Source organism: Alosa sapidissima, chromosome 1 (genome assembly GCF_018492685.1).
Source record: "Alosa sapidissima isolate fAloSap1 chromosome 1, fAloSap1.pri, whole genome shotgun sequence".
In the NCBI taxonomy this organism is placed as follows: domain Eukaryota; kingdom Metazoa; phylum Chordata; class Actinopteri; order Clupeiformes; family Clupeidae; genus Alosa; species Alosa sapidissima.
Window position 1 is genome coordinate 12,760,567 of NC_055957.1, and position 15,175 is coordinate 12,775,741.

Sequence of the window (15,175 nt, forward strand, 5' to 3'; positions counted from 1 at the left end):
GGAATGTGAGATGACGCTCTGATTGGTTTATTGCAGCTTACGCCCAAACCACACCCATGATTAATGTAGCTACTTCAGACCACCCCATTTTAGATTTGCGTCAGGCGCAACAGTCATTAACCCTCTGGTAAAATAGAAACAGCGCCCAAGATCCGTTCATTCAATTGCACTAAAGTGCACGATAGAGCCCCATAAGTTGCAAATTTCCCTTGTCTCTTGAGAATTTAGGAGAAATGTTGCATTGTGGGTCATTCTTCATGCTTATAATACGGCCCTTTTGTGGAATCCAGTCTTGTTTCTCACTCCCTTGTGTCTCTTATTCTTCAGTTTTTCACTGGGACATGATGCCTTTGAACAGACACATCTACAACAACTGCACACCTGCAACAACAAACCCAACAACTGGCTGAGATACTCTTTACTTCAGGCTCTGAATGGCAACCAGTCTTATGCATTCATTGTTACCATACTTGCCATGCCATTTCATTTGCTGCACTTAATGACAAGCCCAAGCAGAGATTATTAATGCTCTGTGGTTTTGGAGGCATGTGTAGACTTTGATCTTCACTACTGTTGCAAATCCTGTTTTGGGCATGCAAAATGATGTAAAATTGCAAAGTGAAACCTCTATGATAAGTGATTATCCCATATGATAAGTAGGCTGTGCTACAAATGTTGCCCCCCCCCCCCTTCCTTTCAGATTCTAGCTATTTTAACAAGGCAAAAGAGCAGAATCCGATTCAGCACTTTGCTCCAAAAATCAGCCACATCTCAAGATGACATGTTTTTCTTCCGGGCGAAGATGATGGCATGTCAGAGAATGGCCTTGACTGTCCACGCCAGAGAAGTCCTGTCTGCAGTCTGCTGTCCCGTAATGCCAGAGCGGATGTTATGCACTCTGCAGTATATTTATGTCATATACAACCCCAACACACACACACACACACACACATACAAACAAAACACACATACAGAGAGATATCCACCACCTGGTACTGTCATTCATTTATCTGCCATTAGGGACAGCTTCCACAGTAATCTCCACCAAAACTTATCCTGTGGAGGGGGTCAAGTGAGCAATTTAACAGAGTGCATGAGCTGCCCAAACCACTAAAGGGCCTGCTGTGCTTTTATCCCTTTGTTTTCTCTCTGTCATTCTCCCACACTCTCAATCTCTTTAGATTAGCAATTATCCAAGAAATGGCTTCCTTTAGGGAGAATGCAAACTGCGTGGTGGGGAAATTAAAGTGATGGAGGTTCTCAGAGTGTCCCTTTTAAAAACAGTGCTGTCACACCTGGGGCCCTGAGGCCACTGGAGAGAGGCTCTCGCCACCGTTTCACAAGTAAACCCTTTACAAGCCAAAGAGAGAGGCACCAGCTGGAAAATGGATCCCCCCCCCCCCACACACACACACACACACACACACACACACACACACACACACACACACACACACACACACACACACACACACACACACTACTACTCCTCATGCATATCACATAGCGAATACTGGGGGCGACCGAGAGGATGCGTGACACACAGCAACAATGCCCACACTGCCTTCACTCTGCTGCCAACCAGCCTGCCAACTGGAGTACAGAGATGATCACCCAGAGCCGGGGGGGGGGGGGGGGGGGGGGGTCTGTTGTGCCCACCGCAGAGAGCTTTTAAGGAGGCTAAACCTGCTGAAACCCGCTGCTCAGTACACTACCAGATAGCATAGCACCAACAACACCATCATCACCTTCATCCCCAAGTCACTGTGAAGGGATGAGGGCTGGGAGAGAGGCTCACTCTTCATTTCCTGAGGAATGAGAGTTGGCATGCGTCCCTCCCCTGCATCACTCAAGCGAGATATAGAACTAGCAAAGCTCTCAAATCCTCAGATATGGTATTGCTTTTTATCTTGAGCACTGAGGGATGCAGAGATACAAATGATCCCAGAAGCCGAGGCCTGTGACACACTGATGTCTGCTTCACACACACAATTATGGATCACACGTGGAGTTTTCACAGATGGCATATATACAGTATATACTATATGTGTGTGTGTGTGTGTGTATATATATACAGTATGTGTGTGTGTCTGAGTGTGTGTGTGTGTGTGTGTGTGTGTGTGTGTATGTGTGTGTGTGTGTACATTATATATGTTTATTATACAGCTCTTCACAATATGCTAGTAGAACGCTCTATTGACTTGAATGGGATTTCCCACGTTCTACGGTAAATTATTTTTAATTATTTCTAATACTGATAGTTCCGGTCCTTGATTGTGATTAGCTGAATAGCGTTCGATGCCGTAAGCATAAACATACACCTTCACCGCATTTCGTTCTATATTACTGTGCTACCATAACTTGATACAAAAGTTAAAGCTGCAGTTGATAAGATTTTTTTGATCATATTCACTGAAACCGACACTATGCTCCGACATCAGCCGGTTTTAGAAAAAAAAAAACAGTACTTCTACCTCCACCTGAGCCTGTTATTTGTTTTGCAAAAATCCATAGCTCCCGGTTCTTCTGGTCCAATCAGAGCAGGGCTGTGTGAGATCTGACTGTCAATCACAGTCTGGTGCAGTCTGGTGCGCACTGACGAGCACACACTTGATGAGAGGGTGCTTGGTGGTAGTGGGGGAGGGGCATGAGAATCGTAAACATTCAAAATTTTGGCTAAGTCCCCCTCAATCTGTCGGACTTACCAACTGCAGCTTTAAAGTAGTTACGTCTCAACGTTGCTTGGCAACCATTCTTGGTGGAAGAATGATTATCTATCTGGGGACTTATTTTCCCAATAATGACTGGCATTCTATACATTATCCATTATATGTTGTGCTACTACCTTAGGAACCATGCAATCTGGCAGCTGAATGCATACACACAGAAAGCACAGTAGGAACAGTATGCATGCTTGTCATGATCAATGATCAGTGATCAATGGGGTATGCACATAAGCCATCACTGAAGTGCCTCAGGGTCATCTCAGATATTCCTGTGCACTGTCCTCGCAGTCATGAACAGGAGAAGGGCTTTTGAGATCTCTACGTGTGGTCTGCTACTTGCTATGCCTGAGGCAGAAGGGTTGACACTAGAGATGTAACCCTTTAGCTGAGTGTATGTGTATGTGTACACTTTGTGTGTGTGTGTGTGTGTGTGTGTGTGTGTGTGTGTGTGTGTGTGTGTGTGTGTGTGTGTGTGTGTGTGTGTGTGTGTATGTGTGTGTGTGCATCAAGCGCAGCCCATTGCCTGGTCAAGAGCCACGTAGCCTCCGCTGCACCAGGGTCATCCATAAATCTGTCTGTCTAAGCTAGTCCTGCATCATCACCCTGCCCACTTCCCCCACAAAAACAGCTAGACTGGAGTAGCCCTTATTCCCTAAAATGTATAGTAAGAGTGTGTATGTGTGTAATAATATTATATAATCAAAGCCATGTGTAATTACTAGTACATTGTCTAGATAGATCCATTACTGACTTTTGTCTGTCTGTGTGTCTGCTTTGTACAGCCAACAAGCTCAATGAAACCTACTGGATGGGGTACAGTTTGAAAATGAGTCCATACTAACAGCAAAGACATTGTATTGGTCACTGGTGAACTGGCACTTTGTGTGTGGTGGGGTGACTGTGGGTGTGCACTGCCAGAGAATTTATGATGTATAAGAATATACATGTGTCTACAATATGTCTCTTGTTTAACATATAAATGCCTCATTGCCAGTATATCAAGAGCACAACGGATATCATGTGTACACTGCTAAAACTTACCTCTTTCTTTCATAAAATGTCACCCTTTCTAATTACTGATTCAAAGAATGTATCCACAATTAGATTTAATTATAGATTTGATTGAATAAAAATGATTTCAAAGGATTTTATCTATGTTTAATTGACAAATGCACATGCCTTCATCTGTAAAGTCTATACTTTCAAATGTTAATCAAACATTAAAAAAATGGACACTGGAGTTTCATTTGTTATTATAAATTCGGAACCTCCTTTTCACACTAATTACATAATGCATTAGAACAATCCACCTATATTATAATTACATCACTTGGAGATATTGCTGAAATAATTATGTAAATATCCACAGACCTGCGAGCTGAATAAGAAAATTAACTCTGCTTAGAGCCTGACCTTCGTATCAGTCAATTGATGGCCGTGGTCAGACCCCATCTCCATACTCTCTATCGATCTCACACTACTCCTCTCCCTGCATGACCCCCACTATAGACATCCTTTCCTGCTGCACCACAAACAACGACGGGAGGAGATGAGCTGAGAAAATAAATAAATAAAAAACAAGACAGAGAATTTCTTCAGCTCTTCTTCTCCATATCTAACTCCCCCATTAATCATTGCCACTCTGTGGGGCAGTTCATTCAACCCTGCAAGATTCTCTCACCACCCACTCACAACTCCAGCCCTGCCGTCACCATCACCCTGGCCACCCCCATCTCCCCTCTCTCCTGCAGGAGGCTGCCGCTACACAGAGTCTTGGCCTAACTTGTCATGCCTCTCAGTGCGTTCTCCCAGCTCCCTCGGTCAGCCCTGTCCAAGCCAAGGTCAGCCACTGGACGAGACACACTCGTGCTCCTCATCAGAATGTAGCCGGGTCATGTGTTCTGGCTCCCTGAGCCACATAATCGTGCATATACAGGAAATGCAGGACAACCACCCACAGTTGATGGTTGCAAGCTGCAGTGGCGGAACTGTGCATGGTGTCCTAACAGCACAGCTTCACACTTACCTCCCTCTTCCATTATGTGCCAGACACTTAGCACTGCCTTCAGACACTAATCCATCAGAACCCTGCTGTTATGGCTCGTGTTACTCTTGTGCCATTGGTTAAAGGAGGAGGATTGGAGAATTTTATAAAAAGCACTTGAGATTTTATAAACTTATTGGATTAGATAAAACTTTACTATTTCATTATTCATCATTTATGTCAAGTGTCATGACACAACAGACGCCACTGAATCAGATCAGCTCTTCACCCAAACGCTGAATGTAAATTTGGAGGCCAGTCAGTCATAGTGGCTTTCAGTGGTTGGTTTACCGTTCGTTTGCTTTCTTTGTCATTGCCTGGAACACACCCTTCACAACTGTAGTGCAATATTGAGAACACCTTGTACCTTGGGATGCTACCATTTCCATATGGGTTTATGCATTGCCCTAGAACTGGTGCATGATAATGTATGCATTGACTGTTCCAAAGCCTGTAAGGGCATTAATATGTACCTGCCACTGGTTCTTTGGTGGGAAAGAGCTTGTTGTCCACAGTCAGGCTGATGTCAAAGAAGACGTCCTCCTCATCCCTGTCAGCATCTAGCTGTGTTGGCAGGAAAGAAAAAAGTAATGTCACGATCAGTTATCAAGATCAGTTATCCAGACCACAGATGGACACAGGGAGGAGGTCTGTCTCTCTGTCTCTCTAGCTCTTCCTCACCATCCAGTTTTCTATTGAGTTCATCTGAGGGAGCATCCTTCTGCCTACTGTTCTCAAGATGACCTTAAAATTTTACATTTCTTTGAGCTTACAAATGTCTTTGACATGTTCAATTTTCAATGTCAAAACCCCACTCACAACAGACCTTGATGATCCCACCCATCTTTCACCCATGGCTAAGTTTATTGAAGGACAGCTTGTTCCACTAGTGATCTTACGTAGTCGGTGTAGACACTGGCATTTTGATGGCACTTCACAAGGTTACTGCAAGAGCATGCCATATACCACACAGAAATACACACACACAGAAAACCATGTTAAAATGACCTCCCCCATCACACCTCCCCATTCACGTCTTCCCTGGTTTCTATGACAACAGACTAAAAGAGCTTCTTTGTGGCATGTGCTGTGGAGGCCTGTCTCCCTATGGTATGCTCCCGGAAGTGCCGTACCTGTTTCACTGAGCTCAGAAGAAGATTGAGATCAGTGGTCTGGTCTTCATTACCGGAATGTTCTATAACATCATTAGAGAACTGGCAATATGACTTCTGTGCAGCTTTAAAGGTTTTACCTTAAAACATTCCACAATTAGCTAGAAAATAATGATCATTTTGATGTAATGACCGAAATGGGTGTTGTCTGTTGCCCATATATGGCAAAGTTAGCATGTAGTAATCAGCTAGCTCCATACCGAACTCTTGTCATACCACTTGGCACCTCAAGAGGAGCAGCAAACTCTCAAAGTCAAGCCATCATGTCGGTCTTGTGCAAAATTCTGACACCTGTGGCAGCTACAGTGTAGGCCTACCTGTTGCACATGAATCACTGTTTAGATGGGATTTCAAACTAAACCTGGGCTAGGTATGACAGGATATAGTTGATTTTATTCCCCATTTGTAAAGCAATGAGATGAACAGAAACAGTTTATTTCCCCCAGCCTAAATCTGGGGAAAACAAGCCACACATCTGAAACCATATGATGGATAATGTGCTAATGAGACAAAGAAAAGCTGGGAGGCTGCTTTAGGCATGTTTGGGTGGACAAACAGAGCTCTGAGGAGAGGTGCCTTTGACGGCAGATGTAGCATCCTTTAAGCAGGTTAATTGAAAGAGCACTGAAGAGGCTCTGGCCACCGAGTCTCATCACACAGTCTCTTGTGGTGGTGGTGCAGAGGAGCCAATGCTGTGGAAAGCCCAGGTGGTGGTTGATGAAGACGGTCTCTTTTGGAAAGAAAGGGTGACTTCAATCAAGCCTCACAACAAAGAAAAAAAAAACCTAGACTGTTATCTGTGTGGCTGGCTGCTGCAAACCCGGCTTAAGCTTGAAAGTATCTGGGTCTGGCTGTCAGAGGTTTTCAGTCGAATGAGAGAGTCAATTAAAATTGAACCCCCCCTCCCCCCAAGACACACACACACCAAATATTCAATGCGACATCAACGTCATAAGCACCAGGGAAGGTGTCTGAAGTTTGCCGACATGTCGTCGGCTAAACGAGACAGCGTTTTTTCATGCTTCCTGTGTTCCAGGAAGGCTGAGCTCCAACTATAAACATTCCAGTACCTGGGTAAGGCCATTTTATTTAGTTTGGTTTTGTGATGTCAAAGGTCATGATCTTTCACCTGACATTTACACCTCAAATCTCTTTCCTCTGCAGTAGCCTACATTATATTGTGTTCAGAAAGGGTAATTTCTTCGTGCTTCTGCGGACATCTGGTGTGTCTAAGCGAAGGGACAGTACTAGTAAAGGAGGATCGCTGAACGAAACGTTAGTCACTTAATGCTGTGCACCTATGCATTAAAACTTAGAAATAAGTAGACATCTGCGTTGCTCCGGCAATCCTCCTTTACTACTACATCATGTTGGGTTTGCATGGACCCTTTCAAGAGAGTTCCATTATCAGCATCATAGTTGGCCCCACGTTTTAACATTCCATATGTTATCTTAATGCAGAGGAAGTAGATTGGGGCCCAAATAGAACGTTCAAGCATTGTTTTTGTTTTTATTGTTGAAAGGGTCTATACAGTTACATGGTCTTTTAATAGCTAGTCCATTTTTCTTGCAAGCAGTAATTCTATGAAGTGTCAGTACACCCATATGCATCCAACTCTCCAAACTGAGTATACTGCAGTGCTGGAATAAAACTTGCTATCACATCCTTCCCAGATCTCTACATGCTGCTGAGTACTATCTAGTGTCCCAGGTAAGCTATTTAACCGTTAAGGAGGTGTGCTAATGCTTCACATCTTCAACAGGATCGCAGAACTCAATGGTGTAAGTGTTTACCATTAATAATAATAATAATAATAATAATAATAATAATATTTATTTATATAGCACTTTTCAAGCATTGAGCACAAAGTGCTTACAGATTGCCGAGTGTGGAGTAACATGCTCTGGAAATTCACAATTTCGTCGCCGTTTTTAAAATAACATAGTCCAGTCCATACAACTTCATTTCAATTTCGAAAGAAATACTGGACTATGTTTTTTTTTGTTTTTTTAAACGGCAACGAAATTGTGAATTTCCAGAGCGTGTTACTCCACACTCGGCAATCGACTCCTACGGACTTTCCCCTAAAGATGCCAGCTGCAGCAGCAACATTTCCGGAAAGGTACTGGCTTGATGAAATTCATTCTGGACTCTCTATCCGACCACATAAAGACCTCGGGATACTTCGGTTTGGCTTTAGGGACCCTCTACTCACTACCACGTAAGTGTAATGTTGTTTGGAACTGTAGAAGAGGCGTTTTGTAGCTGCGAAATGACTTGCCCTGGTCACTTCCAGGCTAACGAGTTTTGACAAAAACGGTAAAATCGAACTTTCTCAAAACACATCCAAATGACATGATTTTGATGTCAACTCAACGTATGTACTCCCAATCATCCGTAAATTGATCTAAAGTGCATTTTACTCCGGATAATTCCTTTAACTTAGTAGTCCAGTTGGTTGCATCTAGTTAAGCAGCTGAATAGTCCAAGGGCAAAGATGAAGGCGCACAGCTGTGTCCAACCCGGAGGATTTAACGTTTTCCTGGCAGTCTGGAGAGCACTGGAAGCAATGAACACTCTGAAGTCGTAGGTGATCCTACAGATCAGCAACTCGGTGAACATTGACAGCGACCGTTTGTTGTTCAGTGAGATCGCTGTCGTCAGAGTTCTTTAAACTTCCTTCTAACGTTAACGTTAGCCTAGTCAATCCAGACTCCAGGCAGCAGAGCATGGCAGCTCGCAGGTCAATCCAGTGGTCGCGGCAGCTGAGAAATCCCTTTACGAAGCGCAGCGCCGTTCACGGATGGAGTACACCAGAGGCCCAGGACAAAAGCCAACGCCAACGTTAGCCATGGCTAGGTCCTCAGCCCTTAACGTCACAGCATCAACAGACTTGTCAGCAAATGAAGGACTAAGAATAACACAAAAACTACCCAAAAATAACACAAATAAAGAGAGAATACATTTAACTAGACAAAAAAATAAATAAAAAATAAACAGAACATTACATAAAATTACGAACATTACATAAAAACAAACAAAAACATGATGCCAGACGGAGCGGCGTGTCTCGCCAGCGTCCCCGTAACCTAGCACCTAAGCTCCCCACTGCGCCATAGTGGGAGGCATTAACGGATTAGCAGATAAAAATACAAAATAATTTCCTGTCCATGAAACCAACTGTTTCACACTGGAATTGAAACCTGACACACAGGGAAAAGTTCACAGTTCAGACCAAATGTACTGGTCCTCCTGTTTTCCTGTGTGTCCTTCCACTGCTAAAAAGTAGGCTAGGCCTAATGGAATAGATATAGAGAGATATAAATAGATAGATATAGAGATATAATAGGGATTCACTAAATCAATGAATCAATAAAGAAACATTCAAACTACAAACTACATAGTTCTTCACTCATGCCGTGTTGACTGGATGATTTTGGATCCAATATCACTTTATTAATTACATACTATAGTGCATACTGCATGTATGGACAACTGGCATATTATACTGTCATGTTGCCATCAGTAACTTGACATATTGAAAGCATGTGGTTACTGACAGCTGTCATAGTATTGAGCATGTTGAAACAATATGGTTAAATCATTACAAACTGCCAAGATCACTATATGCCAATAAAATTGTCAGTCTTCGAGAATTGCATATAGTGAAGTGGCACCACATATATGGTGTTCAATATGATGTTCAGAATACTTCTGAAGTGGCACCACAGAATATACTAGTATAATATACTAGAAACTACTATGAGATCCATATTTATCCTGATACTTTAAGCAGTACGATGTAGTTTTGGTCTAAAACTAGCGAGCTAGCTACCCAAAAGGCATGCTTTAACGCACGCCTTGTTAAGGCGGAGCAAGATATTTCATCAGGAGCCACTTCCGGGAACCCGGATCGCATGAGGGGGGGTCAAAATATGGCTATGGCCATAGCTCAGAATTTCACCACATATGCTAAGGTCTTGGTTCTATAGAGTTAAGAATGTGAATTTTGGGCACGTTTTCATGATCCTCAAACCCTTCTGAACATTTCAGGTACATTTTTAGCATTTTTGAGCATTCCAGTCTGGTGAAAATCGACTTTATATCAGGTGAGCGCCGGTTATTTATGCCGCTGCTGTTGGCCGGTTGCAACGTACGCTCATCAATACGTCATCGCAGACAGGATTCGATCCCCATTTCGCGCCCATAGACATGAACTACAACAAAGTATCTTTGGCTTTAACACCATTCAGTCTTATTGGCACTGCATGTCTTCCTACCAAGAACACAGAACAGTGTATCCTGGATGGCAGGTTGGAATGACACAGATGTCTGTCCTTTACATGACTGTATATCATCCAAATTAATTTGAAGATGACACCAAAAAAAGATCCCATTTGTATACCTCACAAATGGATGAATATAGACCCTTTCAACAATAAAAACAAAAACAATGCTTGAACGTTCTATTTGGTTCCCAATCATTTTGCATTTTCCTATCTATGACACATTCCATTATAACCTATCAAACATGCCCCCTGCTGTTTGAGTTCCCCTTCTTAATATTTCCCACTGTCAGTAGCCACCCTGTGTGTGTGTTCCTTCACATTATCATCACAGACCCCTCTCGGCTCAATCAGACACTCATTACCTCTCTGGGACATATGAGGGAAGCAGATGTTTTAAACATGAGAGATGGCCCTGACCAACCTAAAGAGGGCCTCAGAGTGTTGCTCAGCTTAGTAGGAAGGTTATAAAGAGTTCCAAGTGTGGGGGTTTATATAGTTGAAACAACTTCACTTCTCACCAAAGTCACTGGGTTAACAATATATTTGGTCCGATTTTAGCTTTGATTCAATTGGCCTTGACAAACTTTAGAATCTGGCTAAATTCCTGTCACTCAAATCGGTTGACAGTTTGTCTTGCTAAAGGCTAATACACACAAAGCTGAAGGCACGTACACATACTGAAATAAATATGCTGTGAAATGTGAAGTCGAAGGTCAAAACTGGCCTGCCTGTTAACTTTGAGGGTGTGCTTGCATAGATATGTGTGTGAGTGTGTGTGTGTCTCTGTGTGTCTTAACATTATACCAATGGCTTTGGATAACCCCTAGCTCGTAATTGTAACATAACTCCCAGAAACTCACTTGTACAGATTAACAGAGCAGATAAGCATGTCTGATGGTTATCTACATTGAAATTGCAATGTGATTAAAGTGACACATCTGCAACTCTCTCTAATTAAAAAAAACTATATAAGGTTAAAGATAGCTTACAGCAATTTCACAATCACCACACAAGGATGTGGGATGCCTTTTCTAACAACAGATTAATAACCAATAAAATGAATGGCTGTGATATATTAGACAACTGTCTCCTCTGTATGACTATTCATTCTAGCTATCTGTTCTATTTTACCCAAAACACCAAGTTAATGAATATATTGCTTTCTCTCTAGGGCCAATGCATAATGTAATTGCGAGACGTTATTACACCTATTAGTTACAGACACACTCATCTCCAGAATGGCTCTGAAGGACAAATTTAATTTCAGTGCTCCCATGAAAATGAAAACTGTAGCACTAACTTCAACACCACTGTGTGTATCTTACAACTGATATTTTGACAGTGGAATAGGTAATACATTATCAGTGGTCATCATTATAACACATAAGATTAAAAAAATAATCTAATGCCCTTATCATCTCCCTATGTATATTAAAATATGTGTGTGTGTGGGGGGGGGGGTTCTGCAATCACACTAACAGTAACAATCTTACTGTATAGTATGAAGGGGACAAGTTGACAAAATGAAGTACGAAGGGGTAAGGTTGACTTCAAGTCAAATACAGTATGTTAAACTATTATCATTATCTGGATAAAGGTTCCCTTTAGGGCAAAGAAGGGATCACTGACTATGACATCTGACATCTTTTCCCATGCATAAGACAATTTCTTCACTTCAGCAGACTGACTTAATAACACATAGGCACAATGCCCTTGTGTTTGAAAAACAATGTTGTTGTAAATTTGATATCCCTTTGCAGACAATACATGTTACATGCATGATATGTAGAAACGCAAATATGTAGGTTTAGGCCATATAGCCTACATACTATCACTTATACACTGTACACTGACTGTCCACTAAAGCGTGATGCTCTCTTGACTTCACTGAATACATAGTTTGTTAAATAGTTGTGAGAAAGTCGTGTGTTCAAAGTCCTTAGTCCCTTGTGCTAAGAAGAAAGTGTGAAAGCTGAAGCCACAACATTTTTCTTCAAATTTAAATGCCACTTTCAGGGTAAGGAGGAATGACATCCTCAGTAGTATTTACTGTAGATGGATTTTGGATGAATAGTTGAGCAAGGATTCTCTGATCTCTGAGCAAGGATCAACTCTGATTCTCAAGTTTTTTCTAAACACCATGATGACAGGATGGCCTATCCTGATATAAAATGTTACATTCAATCTTTAACTCCCAGAAGTCTAACCTTTAACAACACAAATGACAACATTTACAACAACATAACTACAGCTTTTGGAAGTTATCTTTCTGAGAATGATGAATGGCTCAACATAAAATATGACATTTAGATATGTCAACTATGGCTAGACAAAAAGAATGCAATGTAAAATAATTACTCATAGGCTGAGCGGAACAATAATAGTTGACTATGATGCCTACAGAGAACTCAGTTTAACTGCCGATCTTAATCTGTACGATAATGTTAGACAGCTAAAATTTGGAACAAAATTTTAGGCCTTTAGAGCCATGCTGTTTCACCCAACTGACTTGGCACAGATGCTGCAGAGGTACAATGAGGCGGGGCTGCAAACCTGCTGAGTAATTTATCAAATGTGAGAGCTGGCACTAATACCATACATTATGTTTACCACTTACAGTTTGATGGATGGCATGATACAGTACAGCACATTCTGAAGCATTAGAGGCTGTAATCATGTAAAAGGCTAGGATGAGAACACCCTCAAGGACACAGATGAAAAATGGCCCTATCTCATGCTCTAATCGAGAATATTGTGGTGAATTTGAACATTGGTTCAAAATCTTTAATCGGGATTGCACATTTAATTTAGCCGACTGTGTTTGAATATTGAGCCATAAATATGAAACACAATCCTATTGAGCTTTGCAGCCTTGGAGTAAGAATAGTAAATAGTAAAAATACTAACAAATAGTAAATAGTAAAAATTACACACAATGTAATAGTACATACAGTAAAAGCATAAAAGGGCAATAGTTTAAGAGTGTTTCAAAAGTAATAATTAAAACACAAAGAATAAAAGAATGAAACAACATAGAATGAGTCCCGAAACTGTGAACGCACATGTTTCCTTTCAGGGCCACAGGGCTCGACAATCCCCTTAATGGAGTATTAACACCCACATAGTTAACAAAGTTACAGAACTGTAACTCGAGCCGTAAAGTTACACTATATGTAACTGACTATGCCCGATCTGTCTATTCTGTTAGAATGACAGGGCAACTACTTCACAGAATCCCCCTTTGAAGGCAATTCTCTGACTTACTGGAAGCCAATGCAGGGACATAAGTATTGGACTAATGTGGTCAGTTCTTTTAGTTTTCCTGAGAACCCTAGCCGCTGCATTTTGTCATCTGAAGCTGTTTGGTAGTCTTTTTAGGAAGGCCTGTGAGTAACCCATTGCAGTAGTCAACCCTACTGGAGATGAATGCATTAATACGTTTTTCTACATCATGTTTTAACATTAGCCCTCTAAGTTTGGAAATGTTTTTGAGGTGGTAAAAAGCTGATTTAGTTATTGCTTTCATGTGGCTGTTTAAATTTAGATCACTGTCAATTATAACACCAATATGTGCTTTAAACACTTTAATATCAAGGAGAGTGGCAACCTCAAGTTTTTCTTCCTTTTTCTACCAAATATAATTAATGCTCTTGACTCATTCTTTTGTTAATCAATACAGGAATAGAGAATGTCATGGGCCTACTTGGTCCCGGCATGTTCTCATAACTACTGTCAGTACCATTTCTATTGCATGGACTCCGAAAATATCAAACAACCATATTGCAATCAGTGATTTGATCCCTGCTGTTGTTGTCAGTATTGTCCACTGTACACTCCAATGTTATGTGCCAGCTGAGAATATAACTGCTGAAAGGATTCTTCTGAATGGTAATAGTAATAGTAGCATGATGGTAATAGTAGTTGCTTTTACACACATACACATTTAGACAAACACAGGCACATACACCACATATACTCGAAAATAAGTCAGCAAGCAGTCACAGGTAATCCCAGCAGTGCTCCCAATGAAATTCTAATGAAGAAGACAGGTTTTATTAGCCCCTTTCAGTAACAGAGTTCATGAGGACCCTGAGTAATGTGACTCTCCCAAAGTCAGTGGTACTGACATGTTGCTGTCTATAAAATGCTGTCGGCATTACACCTTTTGGTCAGACGTCTGGGAAAGAGGAGGGGTGCCACTTTTACAATCAACCGTCTTTCCTTAGATGAGGCAAATGAACAACAGCCCTGAGCTCGACAAGGCTTTGATTTCTCAGTTTAAAACATCACAAATGGTATTCCGGTCTCTCTTTCTCCAGAGCTTCTGTCTGTTCACAGCAACCTGTGTCTCTGTTCCACTAGAGAAAGGAGAGGCAGAGCGTAGGAGTTTGTGGAGCAGCATGTGTGTTCTGTCAGAGTGTGAGATGGGGCTGAGCACTCTCACACACATGCACAGACAACCAATTACCACCGGGAAGCTTCCCACTCACATAAGATATGGGTTAAAAACACAAAGATGGAGAGAGAGAGGGAGCGAGAGAGAGAGAAATTGAGAGAGAGAGAGAGAGAGAGAGAGAGAGAGAGAGAGAGAGAGAGAGAGAGAGAGAGAGAGAGAGAGAGAGAGAGAGAAAAAGAGTCTGAGGTTTCCTCAGTCAAATCTTCTTAGATATCCACACAGACACACACACACACACAATCCGATGCTAACTTGGATGGATTAAAAATAGATCCCACCGTGGCCATTTGGTTAAACCCTATAATCTAATTTGAGTTCCTTAGTGATGCACATTCATATATTGTTTCATGAAAAAAATCCTTTCACGGCAAAGTAACAGCTAGTATATATCTCTGCACCTTCTTCCTCATCCCTGAAGCAGGGGTTTACTTAGCCCCACCCCCATCTATGACTCTCACAAAGGACCGCCCCGTCTATGCCCAAAGAT

General features: G+C 41.8%; 1 protein-coding gene across 1 annotated transcript in view; it reads right to left on the reverse strand.

The window, feature by feature from the left end:
- The window catches only part of ak5 (adenylate kinase 5), a 56,100-nt gene that overhangs the window by 14,338 nt on the left and 26,587 nt on the right, over positions 1 to 15,175 (reverse strand). Inside the window, exon 7 of the mRNA XM_042107575.1 lies at positions 5,244 to 5,334. Coding sequence (XP_041963509.1) covers positions 5,244 to 5,334 — 91 coding nt within the window. The remainder of the gene's footprint in view (positions 1 to 5,243; positions 5,335 to 15,175) is intronic.